Source organism: Coturnix japonica, chromosome 2 (assembly GCF_001577835.2).
Source record: "Coturnix japonica isolate 7356 chromosome 2, Coturnix japonica 2.1, whole genome shotgun sequence".
Taxonomy (NCBI): Eukaryota; Metazoa; Chordata; class Aves; order Galliformes; family Phasianidae; genus Coturnix; species Coturnix japonica.
Window position 1 is genome coordinate 19,816,895 of NC_029517.1, and position 13,828 is coordinate 19,830,722.

Genomic DNA, 13,828 nt, shown 5'->3' on the forward strand with positions numbered 1-13,828 from the left:
ACCATGTGCTTGGACTTCAAGTTTCATTCCATGTACTTAAGATACAGCTATTCATGAAACTGTACTAAAATAATCTTTCTCCTTAACTACTTCAGATTACCCACCCCTCCCCCTTGAAAAAGTGATTGTCTATTTCAGACTATCTGAATTTGATGAAAAACTTCATTTGTTTGCAATATCCAGAAGTCAGAAGTTAGTTAATGCTTTCTTAGTTATAGGGAATAAATGCATTCTCTGAATCCTATACCATCATTTTGTTGATTTGGTGGCTTTGTATTTTGCAAGACCAATGTGAGATGAGATGGTCAATAAGACATTGGGATCTCCAGAAATGTAGTTTTACAGAAGGATCCTCGTGAACAGAAGCTTCTAGTGTTCTTGGACATGCAAATATGGGGAATTAATTAGTCAGAGAAAATTATCTAGCATAGTTTTCTAGCAAAGTGTGCCTGTTGCTTTTTTACTGTTAACGCCCTAAAATTCATAGAGTTAGACTTGCTAACTTTAAGTGGTAACAAAAATGGAGGGACTAGAAAATTTGTACATTAAATGCAATGTGGATTTTGAATTGGTGGATTGCATTTAAACAGCTAATGCATTCAAATGTGTATAGACTGATTAAACAGGTGGGAAAGTTGAGTTCAGATTTCCAGCTCTGACCTCTGTTTTTTGTTAAAACATTAGACATGCTCTAATTAACCACTGGATGTCACTCTTGTTTAACTTGTGTATTGGTTGCTGCGGATGTGTGGCACTGTAACTGTGTTTCACTATTAGCAGGTATGTTAGTATTGCAGACATTAATAATATTCCATCTCCATTGAGTTCTGGAAGATTATCAGCCTCTAGAGAAGCATTGCAAGTGTCCATTCGCTGGTCCTGAAGAATTGTGATTTAATACTGTCAAACAGTTAACAGATAAATTTTGTTTAGCATATGGTTTAGAGTCTTACAGTTCTCATATGGTATAGCTGATAAGTGAAGGTGAGTTTTCTCAAAGCAAATCACAAAGCTTTTCCTAATGGCAGGTGAAGGCTGTATGCTGCATCTCTTACTGTGTTATGCAGTTTCAGTATGTGCATTCAGTAGGGTGTATCTGTGCACACACAGCTCAGATGTACCGTGTAGACTCAGCATTTCCCAGATTCACATAGCTGGTGCACTCTGATAAGTCCTTGCTTACTTCATAACAAGGCAGACAGCTGACAAGACAGTTCATTCAGACTGCTTTCCTGAGGGCAACTTGAGATTGGATAGCAGTGGTTGTTGGGAAAGATAAATTGTCCTGACACTGAAGGCTTATGAGCCATCAGTCTTCTTCCAAGAAGCAACAATGAACTTAACTGTGCATGTATGTGTGCAGTTGGCTTGCTCTAAATGGGGTGCGACACATAGAGGAAATAGCAAGTAGGATCCCTGCTTCTGGAATGGTCTGCAACCTGACTGAGGCTTTAAATTGTCCTGTAGATTTTGAATGGTGATGTCCTCATTTGAATATGATGAACAAAGCAGATGGGTGTAATAAAACGTGTAAGGGTAATTCCGCAAACTATTCCATTATTTGGCAATGAAATTTTACATGGCCGTGAAGAAGTGTCTTGGATCAGACCACAAATTCTTTCTGAACAAAAAATGACTAAACATGAATTGTCTTGCACTGAAGTTGCTTTTTCTTCCTCATATGCCTTCTAGTAGGCCAGATGAAGAAGAAGAACAGCTGGCTAGAAAGAGAGAGGAACGAAGACTGCAGTCTCTTCAGAGGTAGGTCTTGGCAGGTTGATGTATAGCTACACACTTGCAGTAGTATAGGAGTATTCTGCCTTTCTAAGGAATGCATGCACTAAAGCTAAATGAAGACTCCAATAGAGATACTGTGTAGTTTCCTTGACAGTGTCAGACTTTTTAAGAGCTAGGCTCAATGTGAGATTTGCAGACTCAATTAGGGCTGGCATTTCTGTAACCTCTGAGAAGCTGAGAGTAAGTACCCTGAGCTCTCTGTGCCTGCTGAGAGCAAATAGGAGGGTTATGTCTGGACTGATGCCTTACTTCTGGGTAAGACCCCTTGGGGAGCTTTTGAATGAAGGCATTAAGTTTCTCATATGGGAATAATCCACATGTTGACACCTTAGCATGGAGCATGTTGCCACAGCAGTACAGTTATTCCAGCTTGATGCTTCTGAATTTGTTAATCTGAGTCTTGCTGTAAAAGGGTGCATGTTCTTAAGACCAACCCTGACAGCTGATCTAGCAGTGGTGACTAGGTTAACTATTTACTGTAGTAAGTGACAGGCTTCTGTGCTAGTCATATGCTTCTCTTTATGTTCTTTTAAAGGGCTTTTCCATTATATTCCTTTCCTTCTTCCCTTCTGTCCTATCATCTTTTGTTTCAGTTTGAAACACTTGTGTCAATCTGTAGGCTTAGTTCTCATGAACTTTCCTATAAGTCATTGATGGTGAAAGCCTTTTTTGAAGGCAGGAAACTAAGTGAAACATCCCAGGAAGCATTTATTCACAGATAGCCAATTATTGTTGCTTTCCCATTATCTTCTATTACTTGTTAAATCAACACGTCAGAGTACAGATATCCAAACCCACCTTGCTACAAACATTTGTCAGTGTTTGTCTATTAAAACCATTGCAACCTGCTGTTGAGAGCTCCCTCCAGTACCATCTGATAATTGTGCTTTCTTAGGAAATACATCAAACAATCAAACTACCGATGGTTAAATTCAGGGCTCTGATTCCTCTATCTCTCAGACTCAATGAAAAATACCATAGAATGCATATAAAAAAATCTGCATGTCCTTTTTTCATTATTTCTTGGTATTTTTTGATTATTTATTTTGGCAGTACACCACTTTACATTGTTTGCATTATGAGTGTGTTACCTTTGCTGCCTTTTTTTTAATCTTTAGGGAAAACTTCAAGTAGTTGTGTGATAGTCGTTGCTCTTTGACTGTTATGAACAAGCTTTTAAAAAGACATGATTCTATATCCCCTAAGATAACTTTTCTGATATCATGAGTACATCCAGAGTTGTCATGAAATGTTCTTTCGATAGCAAACTGTGATGATTTGATAAGACTAATTGGTTCCATATCTTCTGGTGCACTAATATGGATCCCAGTTTCTCATCAAGAACCTTGACAAGCTTTGTCACTCATTCATTTTTTGTCACCCTGTCTAACGTCAAGGTTTAACCTTTACAGAATAGTACTGCTAGTAGGCAGAAATTCCAGTGTCAGCAATAAGTGGATGATGTGTTGCTGTGCTTCTTATTCACCCTTCCACTGTTATTCTGTCCATTTTAGTTTTTTGAAAATTGGATTGGTGAAACTGAAATAAAGAACAACAAAGAAAAGTGGTTTACTACTAAAAGGAATCCTCACAGAGAATCCTGTGAGGAAAATGAGCATTTTCTTGTATGTTAAAACCATGTGCCCTGTTGTGCTAAACTTATTTAGGCCATATGTATGCTATGTTCAGTTAAATCAGCACTTAATGTGTATTTGTTCTAAAGCAATAGCTCATAACCAGGGCACAGGGGATAACTGTGTACCTTAATCTACTCTGATGTGTGCATCATCTTCAAATTATGAATATAGTTAATCTTTAGGAAATCTGATGTTTTTGGAATGTATACTTTGCTGTGCACACAAGTGTTGTTGCACTGGATGGTTTACAAGGCAGAACTAAGACTGAATCTGTTGAATGTTTCCCAAATATTAATAGTTTTATCCATCAGATGGGTAAATGTAAGGATTTCAGAACATCAGATTTTTTTTTAGAGAGGTTTCCTAAAGAGTTTCTGAGATGTAAGGCTTGCACAAGCTGATTTCAGTCCAAGTTCTTTTGCTGATTCTTAGTACTTTCTGTGTTCAGATCATATTCGGCACTGTGTGCTGAGATTTCAGTTGAAACTGCAGTAGTCATTCACCGTTATTTTAGCCAGGATAGGCAAAACAATCACATATGTGAGTACCATCAGTAAAAAGAAAGAAAGAAACAAACAAAAAAACCCAAAATGCTCAGTCTGAGGTAATGGCATATGATGTCATGTGGAAACTGTGCACAAGTAAGGAGTGTTTTTATGCATAAGACTGCTTTATGCAGAATCGTTCCATTATCTTCCAGATATATCCCTTGCCTCACATCATTTCTTCCTCCTAGCACAGCACAGAAAGCAAGAATCCTATCATCAGCTTACCCTCAGTAGGTAAGCTCCCTTCTTCCTGTTCTTTTCAGCCTTTCAGGCCCAAGTTTCATCTTGGCACCCTGATCTCTACATTTTCTTTCTCCTCCCCCTTCAGTTTGGCCAGGTTGCTTTGTTTCCCTTTTTCTTCCAATGGGACAGAAAGGAGGCTGTATTTTAGGGAAACAGTCATGGAAGATTTTGAGTCAGTCTATTTGGTTTTGTCATCATGCTTTATCTGCAAGCTTTTCAGAAGTGCAGTTGCATGGAGAGGCCTGTTCAACCCTTCAGATCCACAAAAAACAGGACAGTTGCTTCTGAGAACACACGGAATCTTATTAGCAGTAGGAGTTGTTTGAAGGTGGAATATACACAGGGCAGATGGGATCTTCGGTAAATTAAGCTGTCAATGCTTAACAGCTCTTTGCTGAATACGTGCAAATTAAAGTTGAAGAAACTCACAACTTGTCTAATTGAGCTGAATTTTGATGTAGATGCTTTTTTTTTTTATTTAGAAGAACAATCTTTTGTCAAACTTCACGTCCTCAAAATATATAGGACCTGGATCCTTCTGGTGAAATGGCCTTGTAGGAGCTTCCTGCTTTTTTTAAACTAAGCAAAACAGATGATCCTTTTGTTGAAACTAAAAGAAATTATCTGAGGAATGGTTTCCATTTAAAATTCCTTCATTTTTCCCTCCATACATTTGCAAGGGAGAGAGGAGGAAGAGAGAGGAGAAATTAACTCGTGAGGTACTTGGTTCATGGAGATGGTTGAAGTTTGGCAGTATCAGATTCTGTCTTGAAAACTTAGACAACAGAACTAGATGTTTTTTGTGTTGTTTTTTCAAATAGTGCATCATTTTAGTGTTTGCTTCAGTACGCTGTTAAATCATAGAACCTGGTAGTTCTCACACTTGCTGTGCTGTGTGAATAAAGCAGTAATACAGCACCTTTGGTCTTCATGAAAATATTATATTGATTCATGATTCTGAAGCACACTGTCTTTGCAGCTAAATATTATATTTATATTCTTAGCTGGGAAGCGTTAGGGAGTCTTTACTATTGCTCCTTGATTCCTGTATATATATATATTCGTACATCTGGGTATGTATATACATACATCTGGGTACACTACTTACATTAAAAAATAATTGTTTTGTTGTGCTTGCAAATGTATTTATAGAAATCATATTGGTTAGTGAGAAGTTACAGAGAATCCTATCTTTAAGATACATACCTGATGAATAGTTATTTAAAATTTATTGCGTATTTTTAATTAATTCTCATTTTGCTTGCAGCTCAAAATAGTCTGAATGTTCTTCTGATGCCTTTATTTGTTGCAGGAAACATGAAAGAAAACAGAAGCATGACGAAATACGTAAGAAGTATGGTATGTGGCATCCTTATTTCAGTATCTACATTTATTTCTTCCCTTCTCCTAATTGTTTTTAGAATTGGCGGTGGAGACATGCTGCCTTATGAGCAGCAGAACTAATCAAACCCGGTTTCTTGCTCGCGTGTCTTCTGCTACCTGAACACCTGATCTCATTGCTGTCACGTTCTTGTTCTTTTCTTGAGCTGATTTTCCAGCTGGTTGAGAGTAGATGTGCTGAATGGGTTGTTTACTTGGGATAGACATTTAAGTATATTGTAAGAAATTCTTTCTGCATCTCCCTAGGAGTACTGGTTTTGTTTGTTTTAATTCTTGAAGCCAACAAAACAGACCTATGGCTATTGATGGAAGGCAGACTGGCTAGAAAATAACAGGCTTTTAAAATCAAGCTTAAAAAAAAAAAAAAAAGATAAAATGATGGGGAATTCAGTCTCACATAGTGATTCAAATTGTTGGAGTTTGTTTCTTAAGTGGAACTGGGATCCAGTGGGAGATGTGCATTGCGAGGCCATGGGACCTGCAGTATCATATGGGAGACTTATTATCTAGGCCTGTCAGTCCTTTCGTCTGACTTGCTCACTGGGTTAATAGTACTGCGTGTTCAGAGACAGATATGCTAAAACTATCCTGCACTTATTATGCAAATTGCTATAATGTCAGAGAAGGTGATTCCAGGGGTCTGAAGAGTCGCTCAAAACTGTTAATTTATCCTCCTCTTCAACTGATTGGCAGAGAATGGCAATGCCTCCATGAATGTGCAGTGCTGATGCAGAAGTAGTTCTGTTGGTCTGTATGAGTTCTCTCCCTGGGAAGTAAACTCTTCTGCTGGAACAGAGGAGAAAATCAGTGGGAAGCTTAAGCTGAAGGGTGTTGTTGAGAGAAGAATTCTTGTTAAACATCAGTCATGATCTCCAGTCCTGTAGTGTTTTTAGGGTAATTGAACTGTGGCTGGCAGATAGGATCAGCTTCAATAGGTCTGAATCTTTTTTAAATTTATTATTTTTTTAAAATAACCAACAGCCTTAGGACTCGACTTTGGAATAGCAGTTAGTATATCAAAGCACTGCACTGGGGTTAAGTGACATCTCAAATAGCTGTGTGCGGTTATATTCTGGTTGTGAGATTTTAGTTTGTCTCTGGATGGCCATACATCTTACTGAAGATGCACTTCTCTTGTCAGTGCTTAACTTCAGGATTGCTTGGTTGGACCTTGTCTGCACTACTTGAGTTTTCTGAAGAAGACAGCTGTGATTCAGTGCCTCTGGCCTATGTATACCAAATTCAAAGTCCTGCTTGTAACTATCCTGAGAGTTAGTGTCATTTTGCTCCTCAACTGAAGCATGGTAGGCTGTCAGTGATGTATTTAGGATCAAGTTCATGCATTCTTTGTTAGTGGAAGGTGTATTTTGTCATGAAGAGTTAGGAATGTCCATTCCTTCATGTAGTTAGACTTTGCAAGGCAGTTTACCCACAAAAGATCACAATTTAACTGTCAGATTTCAGTAGCAAATTTTTATGTAAGGTCTATTTGCTGACAGCTTTGCTTTATTGTGAAGTCAGAGATTCACTGGTGTTATCAGATGTGTTCGAGTCCTGTATTTCAGTAATTCATTGTATGCTCTAAAGGAAAATTGAACTCTTTGGAACATACTGAAAGGAGCCACGTGACTGAAGAAAAGTGAAAGACAAAACATTTAACATCAGCAATTCCTAAGTATCATTGCTGATCTGTACAGCTTGTATTCTGATAACACGCAGACACGTGGCTGTCATAATAAGTCAGTGAGACAGTGCAGTAAGTCCTGCTATAACCTTTAATCTTCCGTCTTCATTTTTAGCTGTCTAGCAAATACATATGTTAGCATATTAAATGTAATCTAATAAAAATTGCTGCAAATAATTACGGAGACACTAGATTATTTTGCACTCTTACGCACTGCAGAGATGATTCTCAGTTAAGTAGGCATGGATGAGTGGCAGAATGACAATGATTTTGTTAACCTGACTCTATAGATTAAGATGATCATGCCTGAAATTTCAGTATTTGGTTGGCTTTAAGGGAATGCCTTTTCCCATTTCATCCACCAGCTTTCATTACCCCATTTAAATGGTAATTATGCATTTATAATGCATTGCAGGTGTCACTCTAGCCACAGTCCTTTGGGAGCTTAGGAAGCTATAGAGAGCTTTAGCAACCAGGAATACACACTTTGAATTCTTTCTTTGTGGGAAAATTTGATAGTATTTCTCATTTGCTCACATATATGAATGCAATATGATTACACAAATTATATGTTGACTGTTAGAAAATGTTAAAGTAGAATTCAGAGCACTCTGCAACTTGTGTAACATACAAAGGAACTACAACTTAATTGCTGCTGAATTTGCTGCTATTGTATGTTCAGTGTAGCATTAGTAAGAAGCTGCTTTATTTTTTTCCTGGGATTTTGCCTGGTATTCGTGGAAGGATTCTATATCTCCTGTTTTACAAAGTGATTGCTTTCCATGGTTTTGGGCTTCCAAACCACTTACTTCAATACTGCAAAGGTTTTGATGGCTGATTTAGTAGTACGTATTCCTGTCTCTTTTATTTGATGTGGCACATTGATTTTTATATTCAGTAGTTCGTCTCAGCAAACATTCCTCCTGTTTGGTGTGTATTCTTCATGTTGACCTTGCTTAGCATTCTGGATGTAGAACAGTGAAACCTGTATTGCTGTACGCTTGAAGCTGTTTAGTTTGTATGTTAAGAGTAGGGTTGTTCATTTGGATGTTAAAGAGGAAATGAAAATATGCAGCATTCAGGAGACCAGCTCAATTTCTGAGGTGTATACAATGTGTTGTGTTTCTTTTGATTCTGTTTTCCAGCAATGCTGGTATGCGATGAGGGTAAGAAGCTACATAGTTAGCATGGTATATAACATGAATGAACATGCTGAGAAGACTTATGAAATGACAAGGTAATTGTAGAAATTCAGTATGTAGTGAGAGGCCTTATTTCATACAAACTGAGGAAAGTGTTTGACTGTTAGCTTTTCAAATTTCCTAGTCCTACTTAAATACTGGTAAGTAGGTCAAATAGTAATCTGGTAATGAAGATAAGTTCTTATTCTTGTAAGAACTTCTTATAAGTGTCCTGCACATCAATATTTAAGATTACAGTAATGTTTAAAGGACTTTGTTGCAAACAAGACTCTTCAGCATGCAAGTGTGTAGCTGTGAGCATAAATTACAAGTTGGGTAGTTGCTCCTAAGCCAAATGGTAAACAGCCTTCATGTCTGGTTCAAGGCAGTCTGTGAGCTTCAGTTGTGCTGAACATGCTATCCAATTAGCATAGGCTTGCAATTCCTCTGTAAGTATCGCGGCTAAGAGCAGCTGTGGCAGCTGACAGCAGCATTCTGTCATGTTGCCTTTTTTTATGACTCCTCTTTTGTCCGCTTACTGGGGCCTGAGACAACATCTTTGCTAAGAATTGATGCAAGTGATGAGTTGCTCTCTCTCCTTTCTCACTTAATGCAATCTAATTATCTACTTAAAATACTAAGGACTGAAGAAACTTTATCAACTGGCTGCATATCTGAGAGCAAGATTGAGCTCCATAGTTTATCTAGTGTTACAACCAGCGTAATTATCCTCATTTAGAAGGAGGGCTTGTACCTTCTTTCCTGCGATTCATCCATAGTTCTTAATGCCTCAGCAATTAGTTCCAGTACTGTACAAACAGATCAGATAACTTGAATTTAACTTAGAATGTGGAAATTATATCTGCTTATCATCAAACCTGTTAGTTTAATAATGTTAAAAGAAGCTCTGCAAAGAAATGCATTTGCGGTAACAAACAAAAATGACTCATTCACTTGAACTATCAGGACTAGTGTGAAGTGGCTCTTGGCTGAGTGTGTTGCGGGAAGGTGAGTAGAAGGCTGTTTGTCCTCTTGAAAATGATATATGAAGTGTGCCTTTCTCTGATTAACTGCAAGTTGGCAGTACTGGATGTGGAACGCCACCTCTTTGCATCTCAGCTATTTGAGCTGTAAGAGAACATTTCTATGGTTTTACTGTGTTACTTTGCACTTCATACATCGGAATGTATTTGTTTAGATTGAATTATAGGAAAGACACTATAAACTCTTACCAAACTATTTACAGAAAGATACACAAACTAAGTAAAATCAGCAGAGTTATAGGTGTGCATACATCATATAAGTGTCCTTTTTCAGGGATATAATGTTTTTTGATATGTTCTGTAGCTGTAACGGGTCAATGACACTTACTGGTCAAGGCAATTCAACCAAGGCACTTGACTTGCTTCTTTGATTATCTTCATGGTTTTGTCTGTTTATGAGGCCTTTATGTGGTTAAGCTCAAAATTGAGGTTATCCCTTTTATTCCAAAGCTATTTTGTCAGGGTGTCTAGCACCACCTCTTGCCACTTTGTGGAAGATTGCCCTCGTTTGGCACCTCAGCTAATGAGTGGCACCGCCTTCTACAGGTTTAAAGAATAGGAAAAAAAAATTGAGGTCTCAAAATACCATTGATTAATTCCTGCACAAATGCCTAAAAGATGACTCTCTCTGAATAATGAGAAAGGGGTAGTGCCTTCCAGGCAAGGTACTCTATCAGGTAACCGGGTCTTCTTTTCACCTGATCAAAGCTTTACATAGTGACTGTCCCGTTCTTAGACAAGTAACAGCCATTAGATGTGAGGGCCTATTTTAACTTCTTAGAAATGGTCTGCTTGAAATCTTTGTAATTTGAATTATTATAGGAATTGGTGTGCAGGTTCCTTAATACTGCTGTTCCCTATCAGATAGTCAGTTGCAGTTACAGATACAATAATCAGGCACGCCTGCTTGCTTGGCATCATAAGGTGTGCTGTTACTTTGGAAGAATAGCAGTAAGGCAGTGAAGTATTGTCTGCCTTTGGTACTTCTGAATAAAAGATCTATGAGGAGTTCTTACAAGACTGGTTGATGACTCTCTGGCTGTAGTTTCTTTTCTACTGTTGTGAGTGTGAATATTGGTGAATTGGGACTGTTTGGCTTATCTTGTTTGGCTTTGTCTTCTCACTCTGTATCGCAAATAAATGAGCTAGAGAAGAGCAACCAGGCTTGCCAGACAGCAGTTAAAAAGCCATCAGTATGAAAGAGATTGGCACTTGCCCTGCTCTTTCACAATGACAGATCAGCCTCTCGACTCTTAACAGGACTCCTTATTTTCAGTGTGTGCTTCTGCCTAGCCCAGATCTGGTGTGTGGTTTAAAATCCTTTTGAAATAAAAGCTGTATGAAACAGTGATTGCTCAAACTAACCTTTAAAGAAGATGATATGCAAATCCAGTCACTCAGTATCATTGGGTGACTTCAGTGTTTTCTGACAGCATTCTGGTTAAAACATCAAGAGTCTTTGTAATGGAAACACTCTGCCAACTTGGATTAAGTGGTGCTGGTCCCTGGTAGCTTTATTGAGTGTAGGGGTGATCTTTGTTCCTAGAGATTGTTGTCCTGTTGCAGAAATGCCCTAAATGGCTGGATATAATGAGTAGTTGTGCGTATTTGAAGTAGAGTTAAGAGAAAAGAGCAACATCGTGTATCTGAAAGGATTGTGATTGTATAATTTGAGTTTATAAACTGACTAGTCTGAATTTGCTCTTTCTGAGCCAGCTCTGTACTTAAGTTTGGTAGGCCTGTCTCTTTCCGATGCGTTCTGTGGACAGTACCTCACAAATGAGAAATATGTTCTCCGCAAGACTTTTCTTGTGGAGATATTTTCTCTGTTAAACCATGAAATACCGTTCGTGAGTATAGTCCAAGAATTAAGTGGGCTTAGTAGAACCTTCAGTTCATTATTTCACTTGAATGTCTAAGTGATAGACCATCTCTTACAATACAAAAGTTTCTTAGTTTTGTTATATATAGTTATCAGTTGTAATGAGATTGCCAACACAAACCTGAGCAATGTTTATGATAAAGCATTCATGATAAAACAAAACTGCATTTATCATTTCTTTTGTTTTGCAGGTCTGCTCCAGGAATCTGATAATCCATACAGCAGATTTGAGAATGAGTGAAGCTGTGCACCTTCCTTTGGAGACGCAGCTCCATGATACAGAAAGATTGTGGGATTATGGTGGTTTCCTTTGTTGCTTATTTTCATTTGCTCTTTGAGTTTGTCTTTTGTTTCCAAAGATGGTTCCCTACCTCCTCCCGCTGGTTATAAAACTTTGGTGTGGGTGAAGATTTCATGCAGTACGCATCTCTATCTTTTATCTATATGGAACTGTTTTTCTTATAAATAGTTTTTGTTTGTAGAAATGATTTCTGATCATATTGACGTCTGTGAAATGTTACCTTTCTTCCTCTTAAAATTGTCTTCTGTTACCTGATTTCGATGGTTAACAGTCACAGACACGTACTTAAATTCACCATCAACTGCCACCTAAACCGTTGTTCTTGTGTTCCTAAATAAAGATTTTTTGTTATTGTATCTGCTTTATAAAAATAGAAGGCAACAATGGAGCATAGCTTCACACAGCAAAAATAGCTGATGTTGCTACTGAGGGTAGGTGAAACTACAGCAGGCACATTCTTGTGTACCACCATAACATGAAAGCGGTTTTCTTTCTTTTCCCTTTGGAAAATGGTTTTCAAAACTGCTGTCTAAGGGCTTAATGAGGGGAGATTATTTGTTTTTGAGTAATTAAGTGCAGTTGTAGAAATTACTGATTTTGAAAAAGAAATTTGGTTAGTGAAATTGGCAGAAGGTAATTTTTGAAATGAATGTGGAACATGGCTAGGTGTGTTTGTGCCTACGTTTAAGGAGGAACATCAGCCTCTGTGAACACTTCTTTTGTATGCTTTTTTGTATGTCACCGGTGTTCTATAGTTGTAATGGAGTGAGCTTGGTGATTTGAGCCTGCTCATGTGCTTGCTTACCTTCCTGCAGTGCATGAGGGAGAAAATGGGAACAGCTCAAGTGAGAAAACCTGTGGGTCAAGATTATGACAGTTTAGTAAGTGAAGGAAGCAGAAGGAGGTGGGGGGGGGGGAAAAAAGGATAAAGGTGATGCAGTCTGTTTAGCAGCTGACTCCCACCAAAACACATTCCCCTCAGGTTTTATTGCTGAGCATGATGTCACATGGCATGGACTGTCCCTTTGGTCAGCTTGCGTCTGCTGTCCCAACACTTCTCTTTTTCCACCTTCTTGCACAGTCTCAGCCTGTTTGCTGGTGGGGGGAGGAAAAAAAAAGAAACTCTGATGCTTTGGAAAGGCCAAAGCATTGGTGTGTTATCAGCTCTGCTTTAGCCACAGACACAAAACACTGCGCTGTGCAGACTGTACTGTGGAGAATGTTAAATCCATTCCAGCTGGGCGCTGTGTACTAAGCATTTTGTTAACCTTTTATTCTTCTCCATAATGTGATTTACTTCCTCCTTTCCTAGAGGTATTTCATTGGGCATTTTTAGTTGCTTACCAGTATAATGAAGCAAGCAAGGAGCTTGTTAACCAGCCATTTAGCTAACATCCTATCTGTGTATTACCAAAAAATGTACAGTATTGAAGATATGTTATTTTTTATCAATGTTCTTAAAATAAATACTTTAATATCCTTAGTTTGATTGTTTAGTTCTGTTCTTTATGATCTTGATATAAAATAAATGATCATGTATGAGTTTGGGAAAAGAAGGTATTCTACTTTTGTTTTTTTCCTGATAAAAGAATAAGAATTTAATGCCATGGAAGTGCAATAGGAATTAGGTTTTGCTTGTGTGTGTGGAGGTGAATTGCCATTCCTTGCAGTGCCAATGAACCTACCTGTACTTCAGCTTTAGTGACTGTCTTCTATTGCTGCTTTAGGTTCAGTGTTCCCATCCATTTTTTTTTTGCACTGTGATTTTCAGAGTGTACAGTTCCTTGAGGGCTTATGTAAAAACATGGCACCTGGTTCCCGGATCTGTAGTGGAATTAGCATTAATCAAATAGCAGGGGATGCTTCTTTTTCTTAACTTGCATTTGACACTTTATTAGTAGAGAACGTCTAATTTTGTGTTTCCTCAGCTCAGCTGAAGTCTTACTCAAATGGCTGTCCTGGAAAAATTATGGTCTGTGATAAGAGTGAGTTGATAGCGTGGAAATAAAATGTGCTGATGGTTTTCCCTGGAGAGGGCTTTTGCAAAAATGATGAAGGTCTGCCTGCTGTCTCACGGCCCAAGTAGTGACATTCCTGGCTTAATAGAAAAG

The 13,828-nt window shown here is 38.2% G+C and overlaps 1 protein-coding gene across 4 annotated transcripts in view; it reads left to right on the top strand.

Moving 5' to 3' along the window:
• The window catches only part of LOC107309053 (pituitary tumor-transforming gene 1 protein-interacting protein-like), a 30,506-nt gene extending 17,306 nt beyond the window's left edge, over positions 1-13,200 (top strand). For 2 of the 4 annotated variants that reach the window (XM_032443105.1, XM_015853501.1), the window contains 3 exons: positions 1,693-1,761; positions 5,538-5,584; positions 11,608-13,200. In XM_032443105.1, the coding sequence (XP_032298996.1) occupies positions 1,693-1,761; positions 5,538-5,584; positions 11,608-11,657 (166 nt within the window). In that variant the 3' untranslated portion in view covers positions 11,658-13,200. The remainder of the gene's footprint in view (positions 1-1,692; positions 1,762-5,537; positions 5,585-11,607) is intronic. The other 2 variants (XM_032443106.1, XM_032443107.1) reach the window with 2 other exon arrangements.
• Positions 13,201-13,828: the final 628 nt, after the last annotated feature.